This window comes from Trichomonas vaginalis, chromosome V, assembly GCF_026262505.1.
Source record: "Trichomonas vaginalis G3 chromosome V, whole genome shotgun sequence".
Classification (NCBI taxonomy): domain Eukaryota; phylum Parabasalia; order Trichomonadida; family Trichomonadidae; genus Trichomonas; species Trichomonas vaginalis.
Window position 1 is genome coordinate 28956725 of NC_067207.1, and position 26158 is coordinate 28982882.

Sequence of the window (26158 nt, forward strand, 5' to 3'; positions counted from 1 at the left end):
TCATCTATTGTATTTTGCATTTTAATGAATTACAATGGTTTGACTGTTTCATAATACTATAATTACCAAATACATTTTAAATTTATTTCAGTTCGCTTTCTAATTTATCTCAAATGAAGTAATTATCTTGAATTATTTAAAAAATGAATAAAAAAAAACAAATCTAATACATACGCTTATATAATTTATTCATATCAATAATATGTTATTCCTCTTTCATGTGTGATTTGATTCCAAATTTATACACAAGATAAATAACAGCAATAGTTAAAATAACAAAAATAACTCCAACAACATTAACAATTACAAGAATAGAATGAGAATCTCGTGGTGGTTTTGCACCACTTTTCACAGTTAGTTTCTTGAAATTCTTCTGTTCAAGTTCTCTAGTTGCAATTATGTCTCCAAATAAAGCAAAGTTAATTTTATCTCCTTTAGAAATAGGTCCTAAAGTCATTTTTGAACCAAGTTTTGGAAAAACAGTTCCGTTTCCATCAAAACCATAAACAGCAGTCGAATAATCTGATTTAGATTTGCCAATGAATGTTGTCTTCATGACGTTGTTGTTACCTGTAACACGCCATATTGGATGATGTAATGGATCTGAAAGATCGAATTCTTCTGAAAGAATATTTGTGTCAGCATTAATTAGGAAAATAATTGGTCCACTTGCATTGATGAAATTGCGGCGACCGAAAACAGTGACGGAACAGAGTACATCTGATTTAATTTTGATTGTGGAATCGATAGCAATAATATTATAGTTCTTTCTGTCATTATCACATGTAATTGATACTGTTTTGTTCTTGAAGTATTTATCAACTGCAACGTTTCTTGATGTGAGTGAGAAAAACTCATCATAAGCATTAGTATTGTTTGTTGTAATGTTTATGTCTTCTATGTCTATCAGTCCTCCTTCATTTGATTGCTCTGGAGTCACAACTGGTGTGGCTGGTTGGACTTCTTCTGATGATGAAGTAGTAGTTGATGATGATGTTTCTTCTGTTGAAGTTGTTGATGATGATGTTTCTTCTGATGATGTAGTAGTTGATGAAGATGATGTTTCTTCTGATGTAGTAGTTGATGATGTTTCTTCTGATGAAGTAGTTGATGATGAAGATTCAGTAGAAGATGAAGATTCTGATGAGGATGGAGATGATGGTTCAGGCTCTGGAGGTGGATCTATCAATGGAGGTAATTTATAATAATAAAATGCTTCAGAAATAAAAGGTCTGAATGTAATATCTTTGTAATCAAGTATTGATAATTTGTCATCTTGCTGTGCTAACTGTAAAAGCTCCATTGGTTTTGTTTTCCTTCTAATTTCGGTCAAAACTTCGACGTATTCAGTGCCATTGTTATCAAATACATATTTTGTATATTTACCGCCTACTATTGGATGGCTATAGTAAATTAACGGGAAATTATTTGGTTGGCTTTGGTCAACATGATAATAAAATGTAACCCCTAGGCTAGTTATTATAAATAACTTTCCATATACATGGACTTCTGATATATAAGATTGTGTTAAATTTATTAAAACGAAATTATCTAAATTTCTTCCTTCAATATGTATCTCATTACCCCAATCGAGGATGAGATCAATTTTCCTTGGATGATCATTTGTTAGCACTAAGCGTTGTTCTCCAGTTGTAATAGATTGGCCAGCAGGCATGTTAAGAACGGCCTCCATGTCATCATAAAAGTTACTGATAGAATTTTGTTCTGAATATGCAATAGAAAAGAAACCCTAACACTTGAATAGTCTGTTCAAAAAAAAATATGCCTTCGAATAAAATCTCAATAAATGATATTAATTCATCATAATTTCATAATGAAATTAATTTTTATTCTTATTTTTATTCAATAAAATTTTTGTCAAGTCAAAAATTCATATAAAACTTTAGGAAACCAACTGATAATAATTTCATGAATTAACAACAGAATATTTAATAAATATAACAACAAAATAAACAATAAAACTAATAAAAAAGATTATCATACAAATGCTCCAAGATTTTCTTCTCTAATCTTCTTCATGTTGTCATGAATAGCTCTAGATTCTCTTTCACTCTTCACGAGTTTCTCAACAAGCTCAATCAGTCTGTATTCTTGTGAAGAAAGTTTGGATTTCAACAATTTTTTATCAGCACTCATTCCTGCGCCAACTCTTGAGAGTTCTTTTCTCAAGCTCTTTTCCAAGTTGAGTTCTTCATTTAGCTTTGCAATTCTCTGCTCCAATTGAACATTGTTTGCGAGAAGTTCTTCTCTCTCAACTTTGTTCTTTTGGCTGAGTTGCAATGCTGCTTTTCGGCTCTCTGCGAGTTCTTTAATTTTTTGGTCCATTTCTTCTTTATGTGACTGGTTTTCTTTGGCAAGTTGAGCGCGAACATCTGAAAGCTGTGCACTCATTTGCTCAAGAACAGCTTGTCTGCCTTCTATAGCAACTTTCGACATAATGAAATCAACAGCTTCGATGCCATCATCGCCTGTATATCCCATTCCAATTGCCCTTTCAACAATTGTGTCTACAGTATTATGGTCGTTCTTGGCTTGTTCGGCTGTCTTCTTAAGAATGCCAATAATCTGTGCGTTTCTTGCTGGATTCATTGGGAATAGTGGGCCTTTTGGTGACATAGGGTTTCCTGTTAACGAGGAAATGACTTGAGAAACGAAATCTGATGCTTCTCCTTGAATAGAAATCAATTGAGCAACACCATCTGATGGTTTACGTGTATTCTTTACCATCGATCCTACCAGATCGTATTCTTGCTTAAGATTTTCTATAGAAGATATATCATTTGTTCCTAACAAGCCGTAAATTCGTTGTAATATCTTGTTAAGATCATTAACTTTCTTATTCACATCATCTCTGATGGAAATTCCAAGAGATTCTCGTAAGTTTTGTTCAGATGCCAAAGCTCTTTTTCCATTTTCGATCTCCTGGAGAGCTCCTTTAACTGTTTTAACGCCAAGGTGGCTTAAGATATCCGAAATATCACTCTGCAATTGCTGGTTTTGGATCTTAAGATCTGCATTTTGAGCATCTTTTTCATTACTGAAGCCTTGAAGTTCATTTTGCTTGATAGTAATGCGCTGTATTTGTGCCTTCATAATTGCCATTTGATTCATTAAATCTGATTTTTCTCTGGTTAATTTTGAATTTTCATCTTCCAATTTTGTATTAATATCCTTGCTTTGGAGTCTGCTTTGACGTAATTTCTCAATAACATCTTTGTTTTCTGCCAATTTTGCGTTCTTTTCGTTCATTTGGTCTTCATAATTTTCAATTTGATGTTGCATTTCGCCGCTCTTCTGTCTGAGCTCTGTAAGTAACTTATTAAGGTTATTCACTTGGTCTGATGTTTGTTGCAAGCGCTCTTTGAGGTTCTGATTCTCAGATGTGAGGCGTTGTTCAACAAATTCCCATTTGCTCTTTATTTCCATGTTTGCGTCGTTCAATTTCTTCCTTAATGTAGTTGATTCGCCCGTTAAATCATCAATCTGCTTCTTCTGTTGATTAATTAACTCAGTTTGTTGAGCATTTTCTGATTGCATTGCAGAATAAAGCTTTTTGATGTTTCTGAGCTCTGTTTGGCGTTGTGCTGATTGTTCTTCAGCTGATAATTTGGCATCATCTACTTGAAGTTTTGCTTTTTCAAGATGATTTGTAATACTTGAGATATGATCTTGTAATTCTTGGATTTTATGCTGAAGAGCTTGATTCTCTTCTCGAGAAGCAGCATATTTTGTTTGTGCGTCCTGTAAATCTTGATTAACAAGTTCTAATTTCTTTCCAAGTTCAACAGATTCTGATGTCTTCTCTTCCAATTTGATCTTCAAGTCTAAAGAAATTTGTTGTTCCTTAGCAAGGTTCTTTTTAAGCTGTTCTTGGCTTACAGTGATATTTTTCAGACGATTTTCAAATTCAGCAGCGGCATCGGTTTGCTGTTTGATCTCATTTGTATATTCTTCATTCTGGAGCTTGAATTTTTCAGCATTCTTTGAAAGTTTGTCGTATTGTTGCCTAAGAGCATTAATTTGGGCTTCATAGTCAGAATTTTGGGATTTGAGGTCTTCATTTTCTTGTTTGATAGCAATCATGTCTTGTTCAAACCTCGTTTTCTGATTGTTGAGTTGAATTTCGACATTTTGCTTTGAGTTCAGTATTTTTCGAAGATTTTCGATTTCTATTGTCTTTGCTTGTGTTTCTGTCTTAAGCTGCTCCATTTGTCCGGTGAATTCTGTTTGCATTTGAGTTAACGAACTTTTTTCTTTTTTGAGCAATTTACTCATTTTTTCGATCTTTGCGTTGTGGAGGGAAACTGCTGCTGTTGTTTTTGATCTCATAAGCCTGATTATCTTTGATGTATTCTTTCGAAGAATTTCAAACGAATCTCTTAATGAATTGTTCTCTGAATCCATTGCGTGCATTGTTTTTGACATTTCGGTAAGATCTACTTCGCCAAAAACATGCATAAATGTAGGAGAACTTGGAGTATAATCGATTCTTGTTTTTCTCTTAGAATTTTGTAGAAGTTTTGCATTTTCGATGTTGTCTGATTGAATTCTTTCCATATCAGCTCGTAATTTGAGAATCATATCAACTAAAGCATGAATATGACTTATACGTTGAATTGTACCACGTTTTGGTTGATCAAACTGCTTGAGATACTTCGTTCCTAAAGCTTTAACGATTTCTTGCTGTTCATCTTTATACATTGCATCATAAGCTTCTAGTTTAGAAATAATTTTTGCAATATAAGCTTCTCTATCATCGCAAATGATTTGTTCGAAGACTTCTTGAACTCTATTTCCAATGAAATTCTGTGATGTTGGGCTTTTCAGCATTTGATGAGCAATTCTATCATTTGATAAACTCATAACAACTCTTTCAAGAGCTGAAACAAACATTTTCTCGCGAATTTTATATGCTCGTTTGATAACTTCTGTTATATCTCCGATATCAGCTCCCTGTCCTTGAAAATCCATCGGGAGCCGTTTAATTATGTGACAAAAATGATAAAAACAAATTGAAAAAATTTTATTATTTTATACATTTTTTCGATTTTGAAAAAAATTTGGAATTATAATCGATATTTTAAAGAAGCAAAAAGGTTCTATATTTGATACATAATTGGAATCAACTGCTTTTATAAGTTTTTATAGCATTTTCATTGATAAATTTTATTTTTCAGTTTATTTTTTACTTAGGATCATCAATATACTTCATTACTGACCAACACGTCAGTAGACAAACATAATTAAACACTAGTTAATGCTTATTGCTACCACTATTCAAGTAAAGACTAGCTTAAGTTAACAACATTTATTCAAATTTAATTCGACCAACCTAAGAAAAGAATCTTTACATGCTAAAATGAATAACATTGGAGCAAATAAACATTTTCATAGAACTACCATTAGAAATCTTTCAAAATTTATTAACTTTTCGTATCACTTCTTATTAAGTACGTGTGATCACAATCATAATCTTACTCTCATGAGCCTATTCGTATAGTAAATTCATAACGATTTTATACCATCAATTTTAAAATCGTATAGTTTCATATTCCGAAACTTATTAACTATAAGATGGCTCATGCCAAAGAATGGCATCACTATTTTATTCGAATAACTGCTTGATTACATTACTAATTATCAATAAGCTTACCAAATTAATTTCAACATATCCATTTAAAGATTTTGCCATTTCATAACAGTTTCCTCAATCACCCTCTGATTTACTGTCGAATTGTTAGGTATATATTTCCATCCGCTCATACCGTAAAGGATGTAAATCCCGAATTTCGAGAACCTCTTTTTCTTTTATTAATTTTAAGCAAGTAGATTTAATATCAAAAGACCAATTAATCGTTATCCATTGTCACTATTCAAAAGTCATGCTTAAAAACAATAAAATTTTTGACAACATTTCCTAATTTACATTTGTAAAGGTTATTGAATCGATCGCTTTGAAAATCGTGCTAATAAGGACTGAAACTGATATTAAATGAATAATTAGATTTTGAAAATTTACGTGCATTCAATTTTTGAATAAAAAACTCGTTGGTTCAAATTTTTGAGAGAGCCACTTTTTTGTAAATTTTTTTTTTCAAGTAAAAGTAAAAATATCGATGCTTACCGCTCGGGGAAGCACGGTCATGATAAGAATCAAAAGAACCACCGGAAGATCCTTCATTGTGTCTGCTTCACGCAGTGATACGATCTTATCAATTAAAGAAAGAATCACTACAAAAACAGGATTATTTCCCCGCCAGCAGAGGCTTGTTTTTCAAGGAAAAGTCCTTGTTGACGAACTCTCAGTGGGATTTTATACGTCATTAAATTGCCCAACAATGTATTTAGCTCCGGTGAAAGAAAATTGGACGATTCAGAAAAAGCCCGAAGAAAAATTAGATCGACTAATCACACTCACCAACCAATTAGAAAACATAACATCTGAAAAGTATAATGAAGTTGTAAATGAAATCAAAGATTTATTAGAAGATTCAATCTTGATCGCATATTCAAGGATAAACGACCTTGCCCTACAATCCATGGTACTGGCACAAGAAGCGTTAGAGACCACAGAGCGTCCGCCTTCCCGTCAGATTGAAAATTACGTTGCTAAAACAACGGATTATGCATTAAGCCTTGTCGAAGCCGCACCGGATGGTTTGCGAATGCTTCAGTCATTTATCGAAGACTCTTCGAGTGAAGAAGAACCTTATTGTAATACCCCAACAAATATCGACTATAAACCAAAGCTCATGACAAAGCCTCTACCGCCATTGAAGGGATATAAGAACGTACTCCAATCCTCTGGCTACAGAACCTTACAAACTCGAAAGGATTCGCCTTTAGCTACAAAAGATGTTGGAACATCATTCTTTCAGTTTACTGATAACTCGGATAACGATGAAATGTACGAATTCTCGCCCCAAGATGACTATGATCAAAATTTAAGCCTGAAATTCGCTCCACAAGTTGAAATTTTGAAGACAATGGGGTTCAAAGATGAACATTGGATCATTAAAGCCTTAGGAGAGACAAACGGAAATGTCCAGAAAGCAGCCAAACTGCTTCAAAACAAATTCTTTTCCAACTTCTAAAAATTGTTTGTATTTTATTAAAATTGAATATGCTTAATCTACTGTTTCAATGGACAAAGAAATTTATTTCATTTTTTTAAAATATATTTTTGAAATAATTTAAATTCAACAAAATATGTATTTATTGTTTGCAATTCTACCTGAATACCATGCATCATATTCAAATTATGATGGCAGAGTTATTAATTTGGTTTATTTGAATGCCATGTATTGGCATTGAATGAGGAAAATCATGATTAACACTATTGATGTTTTTGTTACAAACAATATATTTCAAATAGAAATGATTAATTGTGGCTGTTGCAGTATTTCGGATTGCCATCAAAACAATATCTTCAAAAGAAGAATTTCGGTTAGATTGGAATGGACAATAATGATATACTTGTTACCTATGATACATTTGGCATTTCCAACAGAGAGTCTAAGGAAATATCTTCTCCTGATATTTCTTCAATTTTTATGGTGTCAAGAACCTTTAATAATAGCTCATAATTATACTGAAGCTTATCGCTATTAGTTTGCAAATTTTTGAGTTGATTTTGACATTCTAAATAGGCATTTTTATATTTTTCAATCTCTTCACTAGATTTAGAGTCTTGCATCTCAAGAGGATCAGTGAGTTGATCAACTCTTTCATTTATATCTGTCTGAGTCTCACGATTTTCTTGTTGCACATGTTTTTCAGATTTTTGGGTTTCAACTGCTATATAGTCTTTGCTATTTTGTGAATTGTTGGATTCATAAACATATTCTTTAAATGTTGTAGTAGTTTCTTTATCAATCATTTCATGTTTGCTATTATTGAACATTCTAAGAGAATCAAGTATTGTGAGGTAATGACAAGCCTTAGATTCACTCAAATTACACATTTTTGATGATTCTTTTAGCTTTGATAAGACCGTTTTTGATTTTTTTGGATCAAATTTGGGATTAATTAAGGTCATGTGTTTATTTTGTATGCAATTAGTGAACAATATATTATAATGGGAAGAAATGAACATGGATGGGCTGTAAAAGAGTTCATCTATATTGGATATGTCATATATTGGAAATTTCATGAGAATATGTCCACTTTGGACATTCTTTATAAGATCATCTAAATAAGGATGTTCTTTAATGTAATCAATTAGCTTCTTGTCAATCTTTTTGGCATTTATTTTCATAATTTGAAAACCAAAAGCAAGAATAGTATTAATTTCGTAATATTTGTTGCATGCTAAGTAGTGTCAATGTGTAAACCTCTCAATTTTATCGTCGGGGAAGCAACACAATTCCCTCAAAAATATTGAAAAAATATAGAAAATAAAATGAATTAAGATGTACTTAAAATGAGAAATAGATTATGATATTAGATTTTAGAAAAAACAGACTTTTGATATAACTTTTGAGAATCTCATATAAAAAAAAGCATTTAAAAATAAATTTAAATATCTTATTTATTTTACTATTGTAAATATATTCTGAGATTTTTAGAAAAAAACACTTTTCATAAGTATTCAATATTTGAGAATACGGTCCAAAAAAAAATAGATTCTCTTATATTTGCTTATATAAAAGGAAACTCTCTATCAGATGCGAATGCATGAATTCAGCACCTCTGATAGAGAGTTTCCTCTTATATAAGCAAATCTTTTTCATTCGTTTTTGTTAATATAAAAACATCAAAATCTACCAATATGAGAAATTAAACCCTGCGAGGCACCAGTCTAGAACTGGCACTTCGCAGGGTTTAATTTCTCTTGACAAATGACAAAACTTGTTCGCAATTGTGAACCATTGGGAGCAAGTTTGCCAGATATCTGGAAGGAATTGCTCCTTATGATATATGCATTGTAACTGTATATATCATAAAGAGCAATTCCTTCAATTAAACGCAAAAACTTTGGTGCAATCGTTGCTGATTGCACCCAAGTTTTCGAACTTTCCCGAGGGAATTGGAGGGTGAGAGATACATAGTCTATCTATGTACCTCCCACCCTCCAAATCCCACTCTAAATGGGAGAAACTTTGTTCGCATGTTATCTTATTCAAACAAAGTTTCTCCCATTTAGAGAAGGAATAGGAGCCTACCAGGCACTGATATATAATCAGTGCTTTGTAGGCTCCTATTCCTAATAGAAAGTTCGAAAACTCGGTCGCAATTGCATCTGATTGCGACCGAGTTTTCGAACTTTCCCGAGGGAATTGAAGGGTGAGAGGTATATAGTATGCCTATATGCCTCTCACCCTCCAATTCCTTCTCTGAAGCTGGGAAATTTTGTCCAAATGTTAAACTATTCAGACAAAATTTCCCAGCTTCAGAGAAGGAATAGGAGCCTACCAGGCACTGATATATAATCAGTGCTTTGTAGGCTCCTATTCCTAATAGAAAGTTCGAAAACTCGGTCGCAATTGCATCTGATTGCGACCGAGTTTTCGAACTTTCCCGAGGGAATTGGAGGGTGAGAGATACATAGTCTATCTATGTACCTCCCACCCTCCAAATCCCACTCTAAATGGGAGAAACTTTGTTCGCATGTTATCTTATTCAAACAAAGTTTCTCCCATTTAGAGAAGGAATAGGAGCCTACCAGGCACTGATATATAATCAGTGCTTTGTAGGCTCCTATTCCTAATAAAAATTTGAAAACTTTGGAGCATTTGATTATTGTATTTTGTCAAGAGAAATTCAACCCTGCGAAGTGCCAGTTCTAGACTGGTGCCTCGCAGGGTTTAATTTCTCATATTGGTAGATTTTGATGTTTTTATATTAACAAAAACGAATGAAAAAGATTTGCTTATATAAGAGGAAACTCTCTATCAGAGGTGCTGAATTCAGGCATTCGCATCTGATAGAGAGTTTCCTTTTATATAAGCGAATATAAAAGAATCTATTCTTTTTTGGAGCGTATTTTCAAATATTGAATACTTATGAAAAGTGTTTTTCCTAAAAATTTAATATAATGCTTAGCACAATATATAAAATTAAAATATCTATAATTATTTTCTATATCACACTTTTCATTACACCTTGAAAAGTCTTCTCAAACTCTATTTTTAATTATTTTTTAGATATATCTCAAGTGTGATTATTCAAAAACTCATATAGACTATATTTATTTTTTTCATTCAAAAAATTATATGAGAATCTCAAATTAACTTTCAAATTTTTTATTTTAAAAACATATTAATAATCATATTTTAAGATACATTTTCGCCTAAAAAATAATCGTACTTCCTCGACGATTAAAAGGCTCTCAATTTCTATCGTTGACACTACTTAGCATGCAACAATATTTACTCATCATTAGTGTTGTATTCCACATACTAATGATTTCAAGTGAATTGATCAAACATGAACCATAAAAATTTCTTATTGGAAGATTATTAATATTTAATTCTCTAATCTTAGTAAATTCAGATATTCCAATAAATGAAGAAATCTTTGTGTTACTTACATCCAACTGAGTTGCATTTTTGTCTTCCAATTGCCCAAATGAAAAAATTAGGTTTAGATTATGAATAACATCAGCAGTATCATTTGTTTTAGCCTTTATATCACCTCTCTCAGGCAGTAGTTCTTTCACAATACCAACCTGATGCATAAAATCCCGATATAAAATTCTTTACATTTCCCGATACATTTCTTAGGTTATAGCATGAGAGCTTAAATTGTCAATATATAACTGTTAAACGTAACATAACCAAACGAGTCGATATTTAAAAGCAAAAACATGAAAAACATTTAGTCAATTTTATTAATTAACTATGTGAGCTTCACGAAAGAAAATTATAATCATATTCAGACAGTAGATAATGAGTTTCAACATATTTATATTCAATTTGAAAATATATTTGTATCAAAATTAATTTTTAATGAAACACTAATCCTTAATAGTACGTAAGATTTTATGTAGCGAAATATCGGCAATAAATAAGTATTTTGACATATTATTTAATTTAGTCAATTTCAGGCTTAATATCTTCAGCTGGTGGGGCAGAAGGTGCAGCTTCCTCCATTCCATCATCAGCATCATCATCGTCTTCTCCCATATCACCGAAGTTCATTCCTTGATTTTGCCAATCGTAGCCATTCTTTTCTTCTTCATCATCCTCATCAATCCATCTATCCCAGTCGACTGTAATATAATGGAGTTTCTTTGTTGTCTTTGCAAGACGTGGCCACCAAATTGATGTATCCTTCTTCTTAAGGATAATTTCGATACCACGTGGCTTAACGTTGTACTTAGATTCATCAACAATAGTCTCTTTATAAAGTTCAAGTGTTAAATCGAACTTATTTTCTTTGTTATCAGATTCTCCTCTGAATGTCAATGTTGTTGGGTTAAGTTTAATGTATGGATCGATGCAATCATGAACACGGATTGTTACAAGAACATTGCCATCTTTACGCTGTGCCCAAACAATTGCTGGTTGCATGTGAAATGACATAACCGTCATTTCATCTCTGATGCGAAATATTTAGGGAGAATAAATTCAAAAAAAGAGAGGTCATTTGGCTAACAGACTTACTTTCACCTTTAAACGATGAATAACTCAATATCATATTACGAGCCGTAATATGACAAACTTAAATACGATTTTTTCGACAAAATGTAAAATTGTCTTACAAAATTAACAATAACAGTGAGTGAGAGTAAGAAATATTAAGTAGCAAATCATAATTAAACTATATTGTTAAATATTTCAAACTTTTCTTCCATCCATAAAATATCTGGACTTTTGGTCAGAATACATTAAAAATTATTAACATCCAAAACAATATTAACTAGTTTTGTTGCATGCTAAGTTCGGTCAACGATAGAAATTGAGTGGAAATTAATCGTCGAGGAAGTACGATTATGTAAAGTAAAAAATGTTGTGGGATTTTTAATATTATATATTATTTTATAATAAAATTTTTTTGAGTCATTTTAAGAAGCACATATAATTTTTTGAATTTAAAAATTAAAGTAGTGTCAAACGAATTTATCACTTAATTTAATACTCAGATTTCTTAAAATTAATGAAAAAAAGGTTTTCTGAGAACTTTTGAGAATGGTTTTCAAATTCCATTATTGAAAATATATAGGTATTGTATGAAATTCAAACTCTATATTTATTAAAATTCTAAATTTTTAATAAAATAACTTTTCAGAGGAATATGATTTTGAATGGTTGATTAATAAGTATAAAAATGTCTACGATTTTAAGGAGGGAATTGTTCCTTATGAGGTATACATCATAACTATATACCTCATAAGGAACAATTCCCTCTTGATAGCTGGGAAACTTTCTCTGAATAACTTATCATTTGGAGAAAGTTTCCCAGCTATCTATTAGAAACTAAAGGCTGTGAGGCACTAATATATAATCAGTGCCTCATAGCCTTTAGTTTCTTATTAAAAACGAGAAAACTTGTTCGAAATGATAAACAATTTCGAACAAGTTTTCTCGTTTTAAGGAGGGAATTGTTCCTTATGAGGTATACATCATAACTATATACCTCATAAGGAACAATTCCCTCTTGATATCCTGGATATTTTTGAATATATTTTTTTAATTAAAGTTCTCAAAAGTATTATCAAAAGTGATTTTTTTAAAATATCTCCAATTAATTAACTAATTAAAAGTATTATATTTTTAAAATTAAATAGTTTTTCAATTTTTTTGAAGGAATTGAGATACTTCCCACGACAATAAAATTGAGAGGTTTACATTATGACTGATCTTAGCATGCAACAGTTTGAGGAATGTATTGTAGGACAATTGAAAGAGATAAGAATGGAAAAAAATAACATTGGTCAAGCCACGTTGTTTTTAATAAATACGTATTTTAAACTATCTGTTGAAAATAAATCTGATGATTTTATTACAAAACTTCTACTAATTTTGATATCAGATTTTTTTTCCTGCTGAAATAACAGAGTAGCTGATCAAATGAAACTACACTACATTCCAAATATTCGATTCCCATTAAAGCTCGGAGAAAAAAGCGCTGAAATCAAAAAGAATTATGGAAAGTGAAATAGCATACATAAAATATTTTGAGATGAAAAACTATCAGACCAAAATAATTATAATTAAGGGTTTCGTTTTGCGAAAAAAACGTACAATACGCAATTTCGCTAAAAAAACATTTAGCTAGCAATTTCGACCTTTGACTCCACTCAAGACGTCACTTTTTTAATTTTGCGGTATCATATTTTTGGAAAATCTTTATGAATAAAAAAAAAAAAAAAAAAAAAAAGGTAGTGGGGCCTCCAGGCACTTCGTGCCCTCTAGCCCCGAAGATGTTTAGTATAAATGAAGTATAAAATGAAGTTTTTTTGGGTATAGGGGGCTTCCCAGGGGCTGCGCCCCTTCTAGCCCATAAAAATTTTTGAGAGTCGTCGTCGTTGACTTTTTGGTAGAGCACTCAAAATAGTACAACTTTGTCCGGACAAGTAAGGGTCTATCGTCGCTACAGGAAAAGTTACGGGCGTTCCAAGGAAGTATACTTTGAGAGACTCTTTAGAAACTTTAGACGTTTTACATAACCATCCATGCTTTTACTTTACATCCGATAAAAGTGGTTTGGAAACCGTTATGAGATGGTTAGAGGACATACATGACTATGAGTTTAGATATGACAAGATAGAATATGAGAGAGGTCCTATAAACCGGAGAAAGTGTCATATAAACATCTGTCAAATGACGCTTTTTAACTTCACTTAAAATGCCACGTAAGCTACGTAAGAATATACGTAAGAGGAAGGGAGCATTGAAACATCCAATAGTAAGACTGACACCACAACAACAGTTGCAACAACAAATGCTGAATGACCCCACTATGTTGCAACAAATGTCAAGCAACCCTATGCTTTAAACCGAGTTTTTGGTGCACAGAGTGGAGGTTTAAGAGCGGCACTTTTAGCGAAAATGGCAGGCTATGGTGGAGCTGCAGACGGAACAGCCTATAACCCTCAAAGTCAAATGAATTTGAGTTCACTCAAAAATCAAATAGCAGATGTCAAAAAGTCAAACATAGACATACAGAAGCAAATAAGTGAAAACGAAAAGAAACTAGAATATGACAGACACACAAAGAAACTCAATGAGTTAAACGTAGAGAAAAAGAAGAAAGAAGAACAACTGAAAGAACTAAGTACAGAGGAATATGCGAAAAAAGTGTCAGAAAAAGCAGCAGAAGTAGCAAAAATGGAACAAGATGTCATAAATTTGAAAACCATACTACTCAATATAAAGTACTGAAAGATGAAGAGATAAAACAAAAAGCCCTGAAGACATATATGGATAGCGATGAGTATAAAAAGAAGTTGAAGCAAATGTAAAGGCAGAAAAACTTTTACAGTTGCAAAACCAAACCGTACAGTATGAAAACTTAGCACAAGAAAGTAAAATAACGACGCAGCCATGCAAAAGGCAATGAAAAGCTCAGAATATATAAAAGCTAACAATGACTGGTTAGATGCCCAAGCCAACGCTAAAGCAGCCCAGCTTATAGGGTCAATAAGGACAAAAATACAAGCGGATGAAGACAGTTCAAATGAAGCTTTAACGAATGCTGACTTTAAGAACGCCTTCGAAGCTCTTCATAGTAAGGTGAAACTAGTGAACGACTTCTCATCTGGAAAGAAACTGAAGTCTGAAGGTTTCGACAAAGAGTTAAGAGAAGTAGCACAAAATATGACGAAAATAACAGATGCAGCAACGAGACAGGCAGTTCAAAGTGCCTATGACGCCGTTAGAGCAACTGTTGTGGAAAGTCAAGAAAAAGAGTTACAACAGACCAAAAAAGACCTAGTAAATGCTTTCTTAAGAACGAAAAGTCAGGTAGGACATTATGCTGCAGATGGAACATATGTGCCAGCTGGTGGAACTTATATACCACCAAACCCTCCAAGAGAAGCACCTGCACCAGGACTACCTAAAACATTTACATCGTCACATGGACACAGACACAGGCATGCACCAAAACCAACACAACAACCACCTCCACAACCAACACAACAACCAACAGTTCAAAACCCTGCACAACAACCACCTCCACAACAACAACCAAAACCAACAGTTCAAAATCCTGCACAACAACCAACAGTTCAAAACCCTGCACAGCAACAACCACAACCTGCACAACAACAACCACAACCAGCACAGCAACCAACAGTTCAAAACCCTGCACAGCAACAACCACAAACAGAGCAAGGACATAAAAGAAGTAGAGAACAAGGAAACCAAGAATTCTTAAAAATGCTTAAAGAAGACTATGGTTACTCAGATACTATTGACTTTAGTGACAGATATAAAGAAGCTATTAGAAAGTTCAAGGAAGGAAATACTGACCCGAACCTATTTAGCTTTATGGTTCAGCACCAAATCGGATATAATTTCAAACCTGGAAAATACAAGCTCGCTAAGGGATATGATTTAATAGCATATCATCCAAATGACATGAATGAATTTACTCCGAGATATTTGGTGTCAGAGATAAATGACAATTCAACTATCTTCATGAAACGCGTAAAAAATAGAGACGGAACGAAAGAAGAAAGGGTTATGAATGCGAATGACTTAAATAGGGAATTTGTTAAAAACGGTCTCGGAATATATGAAATGCCAGCAGATGAGGTACAAGAAACTCCACAGGAAGAAGTTCAGATACAACCAGACATGGAAGAAATAGTTCAGCAACAACAGCTAGAAGAGCCTGAAGGAAACGAACAAGTCCCTCCTTTGGAAACTAACTTCACAGAACTAGATGAAGATTTGGAACAGCCGAAAAATCTTGACCCTCAACAAGAGTATGAGGTGAATATGGAATCTTTCCAAGAGTTTAAGAAAAATTCGGCTGACAGAGTAGAAGAATATCGAAAAATGTTTGCCGACATACAAAAGACTCCAACACCAGATGAAAATATTCAGCATAGAATGGAAGTACTGAAAGAAAATGTACACAAATACAACAATCCTTTTTACTTACGAGCATACAACGTTCAATCTTTGGCTGAACTCGGTGAAAATAAAAGGTTAAATTTCACCAAAACATATAGAAATGAAACATTGTTTAAAGTTCATTCAGAACCTAACCAAGATGGAAACAAACCTACTTTTGTTTCTGCAGACTATGGAACTACAATGAGATGGGGTCATAAAGCTAACCCGGATAGGTGGTTCATAAACTTACAACCACAATTCCAAGAAGTTGTAGACGCAATGGAAGTCAATGGTGAACCAGATATAGCTGGTATTTTCAGCGCGGCTTTAATGCCATTGAAAGATATGAAACATGCAGATATTTTGAACCAGTATGAAATGGACATGGCTGATGGAAATATAACACCTGACGTTCTAAAACATTTATCTCAAAGAACTACACAGAACCATAGAGATGGTATATTTGGTGAAGAGTTTAGAAAGAAAGTTAGGGAGGGAGAAGGAAGAGAACCTATTGTACATGACCTTGCAAACGAAAGTTTGCAAAATGTCATAAAAACTTACTTTGCAGACAATGAACTGAGAAGGGATGAATATTTAAGAAAACTCAAATGGACAGTACCAAATGAAATGTTAGTATTGAAAAACATGTTCCTTGACAAAATAAAACCAACTACAGAAATAAATGACGCAAGCCTGAAACGTTGGGTAAAAGCTTTCCCATTCACAAAAGATATTATTGGTTACATGGAAAGAAAACCAGAATGGCTACAAAAACATATATTTGGAAACGAGCTTATTCCATATGGACAAGCTCTGTTTGAAGAGCTTGAACCGGAAACTCAGGAAAGAGTCATGCAAACAATACGCGAAGACTCAAATACAAACTATGACAAACTCTTTCTAGGATATAGGTTACCTGAGATGGGCGACCCGAGCCCAAAGGCAAAAAGGACATGGGAAATTTACAACATACTAGGTGAACATGAGGCAAAGATGCAACAACTTGAAGCAGAGGGCAAGTTACCAAAAGCGACACCAAAGAAGAAGAGAAGAGTAGAACAAAGTGAAAGTAGTGAAGAAGTAACTTCATCTAGTGAAAGTAGTGGCAATGAAGGAAAAAGAAGAGTTAAAAACTCAGTCAGGAAGAAAGTAAAGCTTGGTCCACGTGGGTTCTATTATGACACATAAATCCAACTATTCTATATTTTTACCCATATGAAATGTACGCCGCTCAGAATATAACGCCAACAATTTTGGATGCCATGAATGGAAATGTTTCCGAATGGTATAACGAATGCGACAATGCCATTAGAAGGTCAGAAATAGTTCCTGGAACTTACGAATATACAACTGCTGTTTCTTATGGAAACGTAGTGAGTTTGGAGAAGGTTCTTCAACAACAGTAGATATTGCTTGCGACAGGTTTCATATTATTTCTATTGACAACTCATTTCTTATACGTGGAACAAGACATTGAAATAAAACCTTCTGCCAAGTTGTCTGACAAGAAAGGTTGCAATGGAATTTTCTATGTCGGATACCAATATGCTCCAGAAGTTTTCATGGGATATAAGATATATTCTAACTCTGACTTAGTTCAAACAGTAACATGGGCAAACTATGAATGGTTCGCTTTGAGAAACTCAGTACAACCACAAGCTAGAGAACAAACAGACCAGTATGCAACTATTGAGAAAATAAGAAGACTTGACCCTAACGTTCCAGGAGTTTATGTTAACCTTTCTGAGTTAGTATACCTAAGTCGTGTACTGTGGCACTGCGCGCCTCCGTACACAACTTAGCGGTTTTGACACTTTACGAAACCGTTAATGTATATTTTACAACACAAACACAAACACCAACTTAACCTTAAATATTTATAAAGCCGCCAACCACTTCACCTCACTAATGAAAAAATAAACGTTTTCACAAACGACTTCACTAATGTAAAAAATAAACGTTCTCACTTACAAAAGTATTGCAACTCCTCCCATTGCTGTGCTTCACATAACAGCTCATAATCTTCTGACTCACTTTCTTCTTCATATAGGTCAAAATCACTGTCAAAATGAATGTTAGTAAGTTTTGACAAAGCTAATGAAACACGTTTACCGTTTGTATCGTATGCTTGTATAAACTTTCCATTCTTCATTCCTTCATAAACGCTCAAACTAACTTTACCCTTTCTCCCTCGTATCTGATAGAATGTATTTTCACGAGGAACGAAGAACAAATTCTTGAACTCATGACCGTTGTAGTTTGTTATCTCAATAGTTTTCGTCATTTACATCCAAATAAAAATTTTCAGTAAAATAATAAAATAAACTTAAAATTAATGATATCACCACCATCACACGTATGAAAACATAGCACAAAAATAAATTTAGGTGAAGTGGTGAAATCTCACCTCTTTTTTCACCTCTTTTTTCACCTCATGAATTCATTGCTTTATAACTCTCTTCCTTTCTCCAACTCTTCTAACTTCTTCTTAAGTTCAGCAATGTTGTCCTCATGAAGTTTAATCTTCCTTAATATACCTTCTCTATCTAATGGTTGCTTTATCTTTCTAAACTGAACTCTACCATCCTTCATAGTATGAACGTAAAAACCTTCTGGAACCGCTCCTGATTTAATGTATTCTACCAAAAACTTTTGTTTCATTGCTTCAGTGACTTTAGTCGTCATTTCAATCAAATAAAAATGTTCAAATAAAATAAAAATAACGTTATTTTTTCAGTAAGGAAACGCAGGAGTTTTACGATTTATTTGAGGAGTAGGTTCTGGTTTAAATGTTGGAGTTGACTTTTGAACAGGAGTTTGTACTTCCATAGGTTCAGGAGTCATTGAAGGTGTTGTTTGTGAAGGCGTTGGTTTTGGCGATGGTGTCGGAGTTTGTTCAAATTCAGCTACTTCAGTATTATTTATAACATTTGCTTTATTTCTTTTCAACATCATAACTGCTCCTGCTGTAGCTAGCAAACCTAGTGGGAGACCATATTTTATATAAGGACTTGACCAAATGCTATTTTTGACAGGAGCTGGTGGAACACCTAACCTTGGTGAAACTGCTCTTTGCCATTGTGCAGCTCGTAAGAAATATTCAATAGGTGCTCCATAATCGTTTGGTAAAGTTGTTTCACAGATGGTGAAGGTTCACGAGAGCTTGATGAAGAACTCATTTATAAGCTTTAAAAATAAACGTTCATCCTTTATTCCTCACTGTCGTCAGTTGCTAAGTTATAGTCATCTAATCTTATTATGGGGATGCCTGACTGTCTTACTTGTATTGCAAAGCAACAATCCCTCATAAATCCAATAAGTGGCTTGGTACATTTTTCTGTTGCTAGTTCAATAGGTCCTTTAACAGACAATTTGTATGTTATTGGAGCAGTAGATGTTTGACCTTGCTGGAAGCAAAAGTCCACTTCTGTTGGAAAACCACATAAGAAATGTGTGTTGTCATAGCTATCCCATTTATGTTCCACACTACCATCATCCACCAATGACTCATAACATCTTCATTAAATCCTATCATATCATTGTTTGTATTGCAGGCGTTCGCAACCATTTCATAAAATACAGGTCCATATGATTTTTCAGGTTCTGCAGGCATATTTCCATAAGCTCCCATGGAAAGCTGAAGATATTTAAACTTAGGGTTCTCAAAATTAACATAATAGTTGTCTTTCTTTCTAAATAGTGCCCAAATACTTTTAACATTAATAGGCGTATAAGCTGCTGTAAATGTTGCACTTGAACTATCTGTATTCTTTGAGAATGAACCGTCCATAGGAATCCAATCCATAACTTTAACAGGAAAACATAAAGCCTCGTTTGTATAATGTTCTACAAGTTCTGTATAAATGTTAGGGTCTAAAGAGAATGATTTTGGATGAATGAAACATTCATTAAAATCCATCTTTGTTCGAAATAGTTGCTGGTTTACAGTTGTAATAGTAACTGTTCCACTAGCTTCTACTGCCTTCGTTATCATAGTGAATGGTTCATTCCATGGAACAAATTTATTTGTCGGTGGATTTGAATCTGAAGCAAATGCAACTTTAAGAGTTGGATTGAAAGCAATGATATCATTTACAGATATAGATGTGCATTGTAAGGCGTCGCTACTGAACTTTACTTTAAGCTGAATGTTTCCTGCAAAAGCTGGAATAAATCGAATAGCTTCTAATGGAAGGAATCTTCTAACAGGAATTCTTAAACGAAGCTTAAAATCAAATGATTTTCCTGCTGTAATTGGACCACTAACAATTTGTCCTGTTCTGCATGTTCCCGAATGACTCCATACATCTTCATGTCGAGTCTTTGAGAAAACATCTACTTTCTTTATTTGTTCGGTAGTTTGTGAGTTTGAAGTTATATATGCTTCTTCTCTTGCGTTGTCTTGAGAATATACGATACGACCATTTGCAAGGATTTGATATCCAGCAACTGCATAGAAAGCGTCATCGAAACCAATCCAAAATCCTGGTGGGTTTGTTTTATTGGAACCTGAACCAATTTCTTTATCTGCAATAAATTGACCTTCCATTTTATACGTAATGAATGTATTGTAAAGGTCCAACATATTTTCACCAGGAGGTGAGAGATTGAATGTTACCCATGTGTTATCTTTAGCAGTTCCAGGTTGTGATGGAATCTTTGCGTCAGAATATTTTCTATTAGTGTCACCAATTTGAACTGCATTGTCTATGATATCGAAATATGAGCGAATCTGATGAATATGCTCTGCTGGAGTAAATTCGTTTAACTGTTCGTTCTGCATGTATTTACTTCAGATAAAAATATCTATTTACTTCATTATTCTCACTCTTCTTCTTGGTATTCGTGGTGGAAGTTGTTTCTTGACATTTTCAATGAACTGTACATTCTCTTTTGTCTCAACTTCTTTCACTGGCGGGTCAGGGTTCTTTGACTCGGTTTGTTTTTCAATGAAATTCACGAACTTTGCAATAAGCTCTTGGTTCGTTATTGAAAGAACATCTGGCTTCTTTTCTTCTTGTTCTATTGACTTTTCAGTTTGAACAGAAGGTTTTATATGGGCTTCGTGGACTTCACCCTTGCCATGCACCTTAATGTTGTCGCTCTCTGCATTCGCTAATGGAACCTTTCTTTTTCTTACGTATATTTTACCATCTTTACTCTGACTTACGTAATAGAAAGGATGTTGTATTCCTCTTGCGTCATTTAATATAATAGACTCTCGCTCTGATTTTGACAAGCTCATTTTACATCGGTTAAAGTTTTAATTTTGTTTTTTATCTGCAGTCAAATGACTCAGACAAGCCCTACGGACAAGACCCAAGGTGTCATAGATGTTGAAGCATTGAAGAAAGAAATTCGCGAGCAAATTTTATCCGAACTGAAGGAACAAAAACAAGAACAAAAGCCAGAGAGACCAAAGAGAAAACTTAGTGAAAAACAACTAGCTGCATTAGCTGCTGGAAGACAGAAGAACCCACGTTTGCTGGCGAAAAAAGCTAGAGAAGAAGCAAAAGCTAAAGAAGCTGAAGCAAAGAAAGAGTAAATGGTTTATTTTTATCCGAATTAAATGTATAGACAAATACCTTTATCTGTTGCGTTCAGTAGTGAAAACCCTGACGTCAAAATAAAGGGGAACAGAGTAACGTTTAAGTTTCCAACAGACTGGATTGTGAACATAAATGAAGAGAAGTACATTGGCATAACATCTATGTATATAACACGTGCTTTCAGAAAGGTTGACTTTATACTTCAAGTCGAGATAGAAAATGACGAACAGTCTTTAAGCGCCCAAAACATTCACATATACAAATACTTTAAAGACGATACAACATTGTTGCAATGTATGATTTCATTTAATGAGATGTTCGAGAAAAAGTTCAACATTGAAGTACAAACTTTACAGCCTTTACGTGAGTTTCTTGCACAACTGAAAGAAGAAGGTAGTCAGCCACAACTTATAGACTTTCATTATGAATTTAATGAAAATGAAGATGGAACTCATGACTGTCAATTCATTGTATTCTCACCATTCAATGAAGTCGCTAAAAAGAAAGAAAATCCATTACGTATAAGATTTCAAATCTCCGAACCAAGTGATGATTTTAAGAATGTTTTCAATTATGATGCAATGCTTCCGAGGAAAAATGAATTTTCAAAGATTGTAACACCTGGCATTTGGGATAGAAAGCAAGCAATACTTTACTCTAATATAGCCAAAGGCGTTGAAAATGAGTTCATTGGTCATACAAGAACTTCACCACTGCCAAATCCTAAATACTATAAATTAACTGGCTTCAATCGTGAGTTTTGGATAGACATGTTCTCCACTCATGACCATAAATGTCCAGTGTTCTTACCTCCAGACCATAAGGACTGTCTCTACATTGAAGCACAACTCTTAAACTCTACCATCGCAGTATTGTAAAATCTACGCTAGCTTTATTTTTATCACGAATGACCTCATTGCTGACAAAAATAAGCCGCTAGCGGCAAGGGCGAAGCCCATGACCTCATTCATGACCTCATTGCTGACAAAAATAAGCCGCTAGCGGCAAGGGCGAAGCCCATGACCTCAGAACTTCAACTTACGAATAAAGCTTGTTTTAGTCGTTATTGAAAAGTTGAACTTTTCAGCAAAGCAAGGTTGACATGACTTACATAAGTCGAATGCAATCTCTTGACCATCATAAAGTGCTTTGTAAAGTTTCATTAAACTGAACTCAGAGTCTTTGTCATATGTTCCAACAGGTATGTGAATGTTCTTATCTTCATTGTAATAGCATTGTATAGCTTCAGGAAACATTTCATTAGCGGTTTAAAGCAATAACATCTTGCTTCACGCCTTTCATTCTGCAGTGAAATGCAACTTCATTTAAATCGTTAGTGAGTAAGTCTATGTAGGTCTTCTTTCCACAGAAAATACTTTTATAAGCTAAACTTTGTTTTCCAGGTGTTATTTCTGCAAAGTCGCTATGAAATTGACCAAGGTTCTTTCCTATAAGTTCGCGACCATATCTCTTCTTAAACTCTGCTGCAAGCTTTGGGATGTCTTCATTATATAAGTGCATACTGTCGGTATCCTGGTAAAAGATTTGAAGTCCCATGTCCTCTGCAGTACAGAATACTTCATTCATAATACGTTTTGACATAGACAGAATATTAACACCAAGTGGACAGAAGTTAAAGTGTCTGCAAATGCTTTTCGTTAGCTTGAAAATAGTTTTATCTGAACCATCCAAACCTTCGAACTTCACTATATGGTTGTAATTTCTTATAGCATATCTTATAGCATCTTTGTCATCTACTATGGTTATTTTTGACTCAATAGGAGATAGAATAGTTTTGCCATAAATGCTGTTCAGAATGAGTTTTATAATTTCTTGTAAGGGGTTTCCTTCTTTCTTATACTTTAACCTTAACTCAAACAACTTCTTTACTTCATCTCTTATTCTCATATCTCTGTTTCCATCGTAATAGTATCCTTGCAACACTTCACATTTGACACATTGATATTTTATGAGGTCTTGTAATGTTATATGGTCAACATACATGAGACAGCAAGTGTTTGAACTTCTTGGAACGTTAAGTTCTGGATTTAGTTCAGGGTCGCAAACTATTAAATGAAAGTGTCTGGGTATACCAATCTCTGTTATCTTAATGAGAACAAAGAAGCCAGACATAAACTTTTCACCAATGGGTTCCTTTTGGTCGTCATCGAATAAATGTCTCATGAGATACTCTGTGCTTAACATTTCTTCCTTCAATACTTTTGGAATACCTTCTAAAGTATAAAGTCTTGCTATAGCTGAAGGATATAATGAAACAGTGTCGAAGTCAGCAATGAGTTTCTTTTTGCTCTTTTGTTTCATGTTATCTGACAACATACATCTTCCACCTTGAATGCATCTCGAAATAAATTCTCTTGGTTTATTTGAGAGGTCATAAAGATTTCCATTCGGGAAGTATACTCTGTTCTCAAACAATTTGTTAGCAATAGAACAAATACTAACGTAATCATAAACGTTTAAATCAAACTCTTTCAATAAGTCATTGCGGAACTTTACAAAACCTTCTCTTAAAATTCTTACATCTTGTTTGCAGTAAAACGTGCTATATTTTTCTAAGTCGAAGTGGTTTTCATCTATTCTGCAACCTTTGATGGAATCTATGTTTTTCATAAATGTATCTGCATCCCGGATAAACTTACATGCTTCAGAAATGACACCAGTTCTGTTGTCATTTGCTAACAAAACACTGCTGTAGTAGTTATATGGAAATACTTCTTTCGGTCCTGTTTGTAAGTTAAACATAGCAGGAAATAGTTTAAGCTTCTTATTTATAACACTGTAAGAGTCTTTTATAATAATTGCCCGTCCTTTATATAAACCAGTTATTTGCATTGTTCGTGAACCTTTAATGATGGGAGTTCCTTTCACTTCTGTCATGTGTCTTAAGATGAAGTTTATGTCATAACTGAGGTTGTGAAAATATATTAAACTCTTGTCAGGAAGTCTTTCCAAAAATTCTGTTGCACAGTTCTGACCCCATATGCTTTCACTCACTGAACCATCTTCACTGTCATAACAGATGTTAAAAGCTTTATGAAAACCATCCGTACTACACTCAAAGTCAGCAAAGAAAACGTGCTCAGGAATGAATTTACATTTAGCTTTATTTACTTCTTTTGACTCTGCTTTCTTCTTCAGTTGTACACAATACTTTTGGAGCATATGTCAAATCTTTAAATGGTGCAAGGTTTCTGTTTATATAAGTCAGTAGTATATGTGAAAAGTTCTCCATAAGAAATAGGTTCGAAATATTTGCACTCCCACAATGTTTTCATAACATCCCATAACGGTGTTGTTCTATCATAACGAACTACATATTTATTTCTCTCTTTGTATAAATCTTCATCTGTTTCTCAATGTTCATTCCACCACAAGCTTTGAGAATTTCTTTATAGTTTCGAATGAAGTATGTTGTCATTGGTAATCTTTCATTTAGCATGTAGTGGTCTTCAACAAGAAGTAAGTCAATAGTTCTAACAGTTTCGCATTTTTTGGTATATATCTCTTTATTTCATTATGTCTTGAGTCATTGAAATAACCAATGGTAACATTAAATGATATACCTGTTGCGTCAGAAATTTCTTGTACTTTACTTTGAGGAAAGTCTCTAACACGAATGACTTCTCTCATGTGGTCAATAGTTTCTTCATTTACTCCAGCCTGAATGCAAGCATAAACGAAACAATTGTCCTCTGTCATAAGTGTTGCAGTTCTTTTGTTCAGTTCATTGAAGATTTGGTAGCGTTCAAGATTTATAGGTAATGTGCAAAGATACTTCCAGAACTGACCGCTTCTCTTCTTATAAAACTTCTTTTCACCATTATCTTTCCAAAAGCTTTCTATAAGTGCTGGGTTTCCTGTTTGCTTAAGAGCTTCCAAAATGGCTTTCTGGTCATTTGTCAGTGTGCTTTCATCTCTATATGGTCTCTTTTTTGGTTTGCCTTTCTTTACATCTGACATCGTTAAGCCTTCATATTCTGTTAAATCATACATCTTTATTTCAGTAAGATTCTTTATGTTTGTCAAGAAGAAGTCATAGTGCATTTCAACAATACCTGCAGCATTTGCTTCTATCTCTGATATAAAGTTCTCCTTCAAGAGCTGATGTAGTAATGTTCCAATATTATTGAGGTTTAACGTAGAACATTCATACTTTCCACCAAGTTTATAACATACCATCCATCTGTTGGAGTTTATTTTAATTTTCTCTAAGAGTCTCATGAAAACCTTACCGAAATGTTTGTGTAAGTAGTCTCTGTTTGGTTCATCTAAAGCTTCGATGTTAAAGTCAATGAGTCTATTGCCTGACTTCACATTTCTCTTCCTATTCTCTTCATCTTTCTTTAACCATCTCTCACCTTCTTTTGGTTTGTCGTCAATGGAACGAATGACATCGTTAGCTTTGCGAACTTGTTCTATAGCACTTTTAAACATCTCTCTTCTCTGTTGTTTCAGTGTGTCGTCTCTTCTTCTTGTTTCACCAACGTTTGCATTTGTTATGTCAAACATTTCTCCTTACTTCATGAGGTATGAACGTCTATGATATAAGTCAAT

General features: G+C 33.7%; 14 protein-coding genes and 2 pseudogenes across 16 annotated transcripts, besides 2 other annotated features; 7 read left to right on the forward strand and 9 right to left on the reverse strand.

Annotated features, from left to right (window-relative positions):
* Positions 1 to 172: 172 nt before the first annotated feature.
* Positions 173 to 1819, reverse strand: TVAGG3_0422160 (NEW-GLUE protein family; the record flags this gene model as incomplete). The annotated part of the gene is made up of 1 exon (XM_001313126.2): positions 206 to 1693. The coding sequence occupies one exon, from the start codon at positions 1691 to 1693 to the stop codon at positions 206 to 208; it is 1488 nt and encodes a 495-aa protein (XP_001313127.1).
* A 106-nt stretch (positions 1820 to 1925) lies between these two features.
* TVAGG3_0422170 (uncharacterized protein) lies at positions 1926 to 5020 on the reverse strand (the record flags this gene model as incomplete). Its single annotated transcript, XM_001313127.1, has 1 exon — positions 1999 to 4992. The coding sequence occupies one exon, from the start codon at positions 4990 to 4992 to the stop codon at positions 1999 to 2001; it is 2994 nt and encodes a 997-aa protein (XP_001313128.1).
* A 197-nt stretch (positions 5021 to 5217) lies between these two features.
* Positions 5218 to 7170, forward strand: TVAGG3_0422180 (FI07626P-related family; the record flags this gene model as incomplete). Its single annotated transcript, XM_001313128.1, has 1 exon — positions 6138 to 7115. The coding sequence occupies one exon, from the start codon at positions 6138 to 6140 to the stop codon at positions 7113 to 7115; it is 978 nt and encodes a 325-aa protein (XP_001313129.1).
* Positions 7171 to 7504: 334 nt separating this feature from the next.
* Positions 7505 to 8278, reverse strand: TVAGG3_0422190 (uncharacterized protein; the record flags this gene model as incomplete). Its single annotated transcript, XM_001313129.1, has 1 exon — positions 7505 to 8278. One exon carries the CDS (start codon positions 8276 to 8278, stop codon positions 7505 to 7507), a length of 774 nt encoding a protein of 257 aa, XP_001313130.1.
* Positions 8279 to 8867: 589 nt separating this feature from the next.
* Positions 8868 to 9754: a mobile genetic element.
* Positions 9755 to 10910: 1156 nt separating this feature from the next.
* On the reverse strand, positions 10911 to 11555 carry TVAGG3_0422210 (prostaglandin-E synthase protein; the record flags this gene model as incomplete). Its single annotated transcript, XM_001313130.2, has 1 exon — positions 11055 to 11555. The coding sequence occupies one exon, from the start codon at positions 11553 to 11555 to the stop codon at positions 11055 to 11057; it is 501 nt and encodes a 166-aa protein (XP_001313131.1).
* A 2257-nt stretch (positions 11556 to 13812) lies between these two features.
* Positions 13813 to 14163, forward strand: TVAGG3_0422220 (annotated as a pseudogene). Its single transcript has one exon. A coding segment is annotated over exon 1 (351 nt).
* An 836-nt stretch (positions 14164 to 14999) lies between these two features.
* On the forward strand, positions 15000 to 15344 carry TVAGG3_0422230 (protein of unknown function, DUF4106 family; the record flags this gene model as incomplete). Its single annotated transcript, XM_051233460.1, has 1 exon — positions 15000 to 15344. A coding segment is annotated over one exon (345 nt), but the record flags the coding sequence as incomplete, so codon positions are not given.
* Positions 15345 to 16310: 966 nt separating this feature from the next.
* Positions 16311 to 17222, forward strand: TVAGG3_0422240 (protein of unknown function, DUF4106 family; the record flags this gene model as incomplete). The annotated part of the gene is made up of 1 exon (XM_051233461.1): positions 16311 to 17222. The coding sequence occupies one exon, from the start codon at positions 16311 to 16313 to the stop codon at positions 17220 to 17222; it is 912 nt and encodes a 303-aa protein (XP_051103191.1).
* Positions 17223 to 17254: 32 nt separating this feature from the next.
* On the forward strand, positions 17255 to 17511 carry TVAGG3_0422250 (annotated as a pseudogene). The gene has a single exon. A coding segment is annotated over exon 1 (257 nt).
* Positions 17512 to 17780: 269 nt separating this feature from the next.
* Positions 17781 to 26158: part of a mobile genetic element that runs on past the window's edge.
* TVAGG3_0422270 (uncharacterized protein) lies at positions 17998 to 18318 on the reverse strand (the record flags this gene model as incomplete). Its single annotated transcript, XM_051233462.1, has 1 exon — positions 17998 to 18318. The coding sequence occupies one exon, from the start codon at positions 18316 to 18318 to the stop codon at positions 17998 to 18000; it is 321 nt and encodes a 106-aa protein (XP_051103192.1).
* TVAGG3_0422280 (uncharacterized protein) lies at positions 18483 to 18719 on the reverse strand (the record flags this gene model as incomplete). Its single annotated transcript, XM_051233463.1, has 1 exon — positions 18483 to 18719. One exon carries the CDS (start codon positions 18717 to 18719, stop codon positions 18483 to 18485), a length of 237 nt encoding a protein of 78 aa, XP_051103193.1.
* Positions 18768 to 19142, reverse strand: TVAGG3_0422290 (repellent protein 1 family; the record flags this gene model as incomplete). The annotated part of the gene is made up of 1 exon (XM_051233464.1): positions 18768 to 19142. A coding segment is annotated over one exon (375 nt), but the record flags the coding sequence as incomplete, so codon positions are not given.
* TVAGG3_0422300 (uncharacterized protein) lies at positions 19972 to 20583 on the reverse strand (the record flags this gene model as incomplete). The annotated part of the gene is made up of 1 exon (XM_051233465.1): positions 19972 to 20583. A coding segment is annotated over one exon (612 nt), but the record flags the coding sequence as incomplete, so codon positions are not given.
* On the reverse strand, positions 20845 to 21279 carry TVAGG3_0422310 (uncharacterized protein; the record flags this gene model as incomplete). Its single annotated transcript, XM_051233466.1, has 1 exon — positions 20845 to 21279. One exon carries the CDS (start codon positions 21277 to 21279, stop codon positions 20845 to 20847), a length of 435 nt encoding a protein of 144 aa, XP_051103196.1.
* TVAGG3_0422320 (uncharacterized protein) lies at positions 21325 to 21579 on the forward strand (the record flags this gene model as incomplete). Its single annotated transcript, XM_051233467.1, has 1 exon — positions 21325 to 21579. The coding sequence occupies one exon, from the start codon at positions 21325 to 21327 to the stop codon at positions 21577 to 21579; it is 255 nt and encodes an 84-aa protein (XP_051103197.1).
* TVAGG3_0422330 (uncharacterized protein) lies at positions 21898 to 22461 on the forward strand (the record flags this gene model as incomplete). Its single annotated transcript, XM_051233468.1, has 1 exon — positions 21898 to 22461. One exon carries the CDS (start codon positions 21898 to 21900, stop codon positions 22459 to 22461), a length of 564 nt encoding a protein of 187 aa, XP_051103198.1.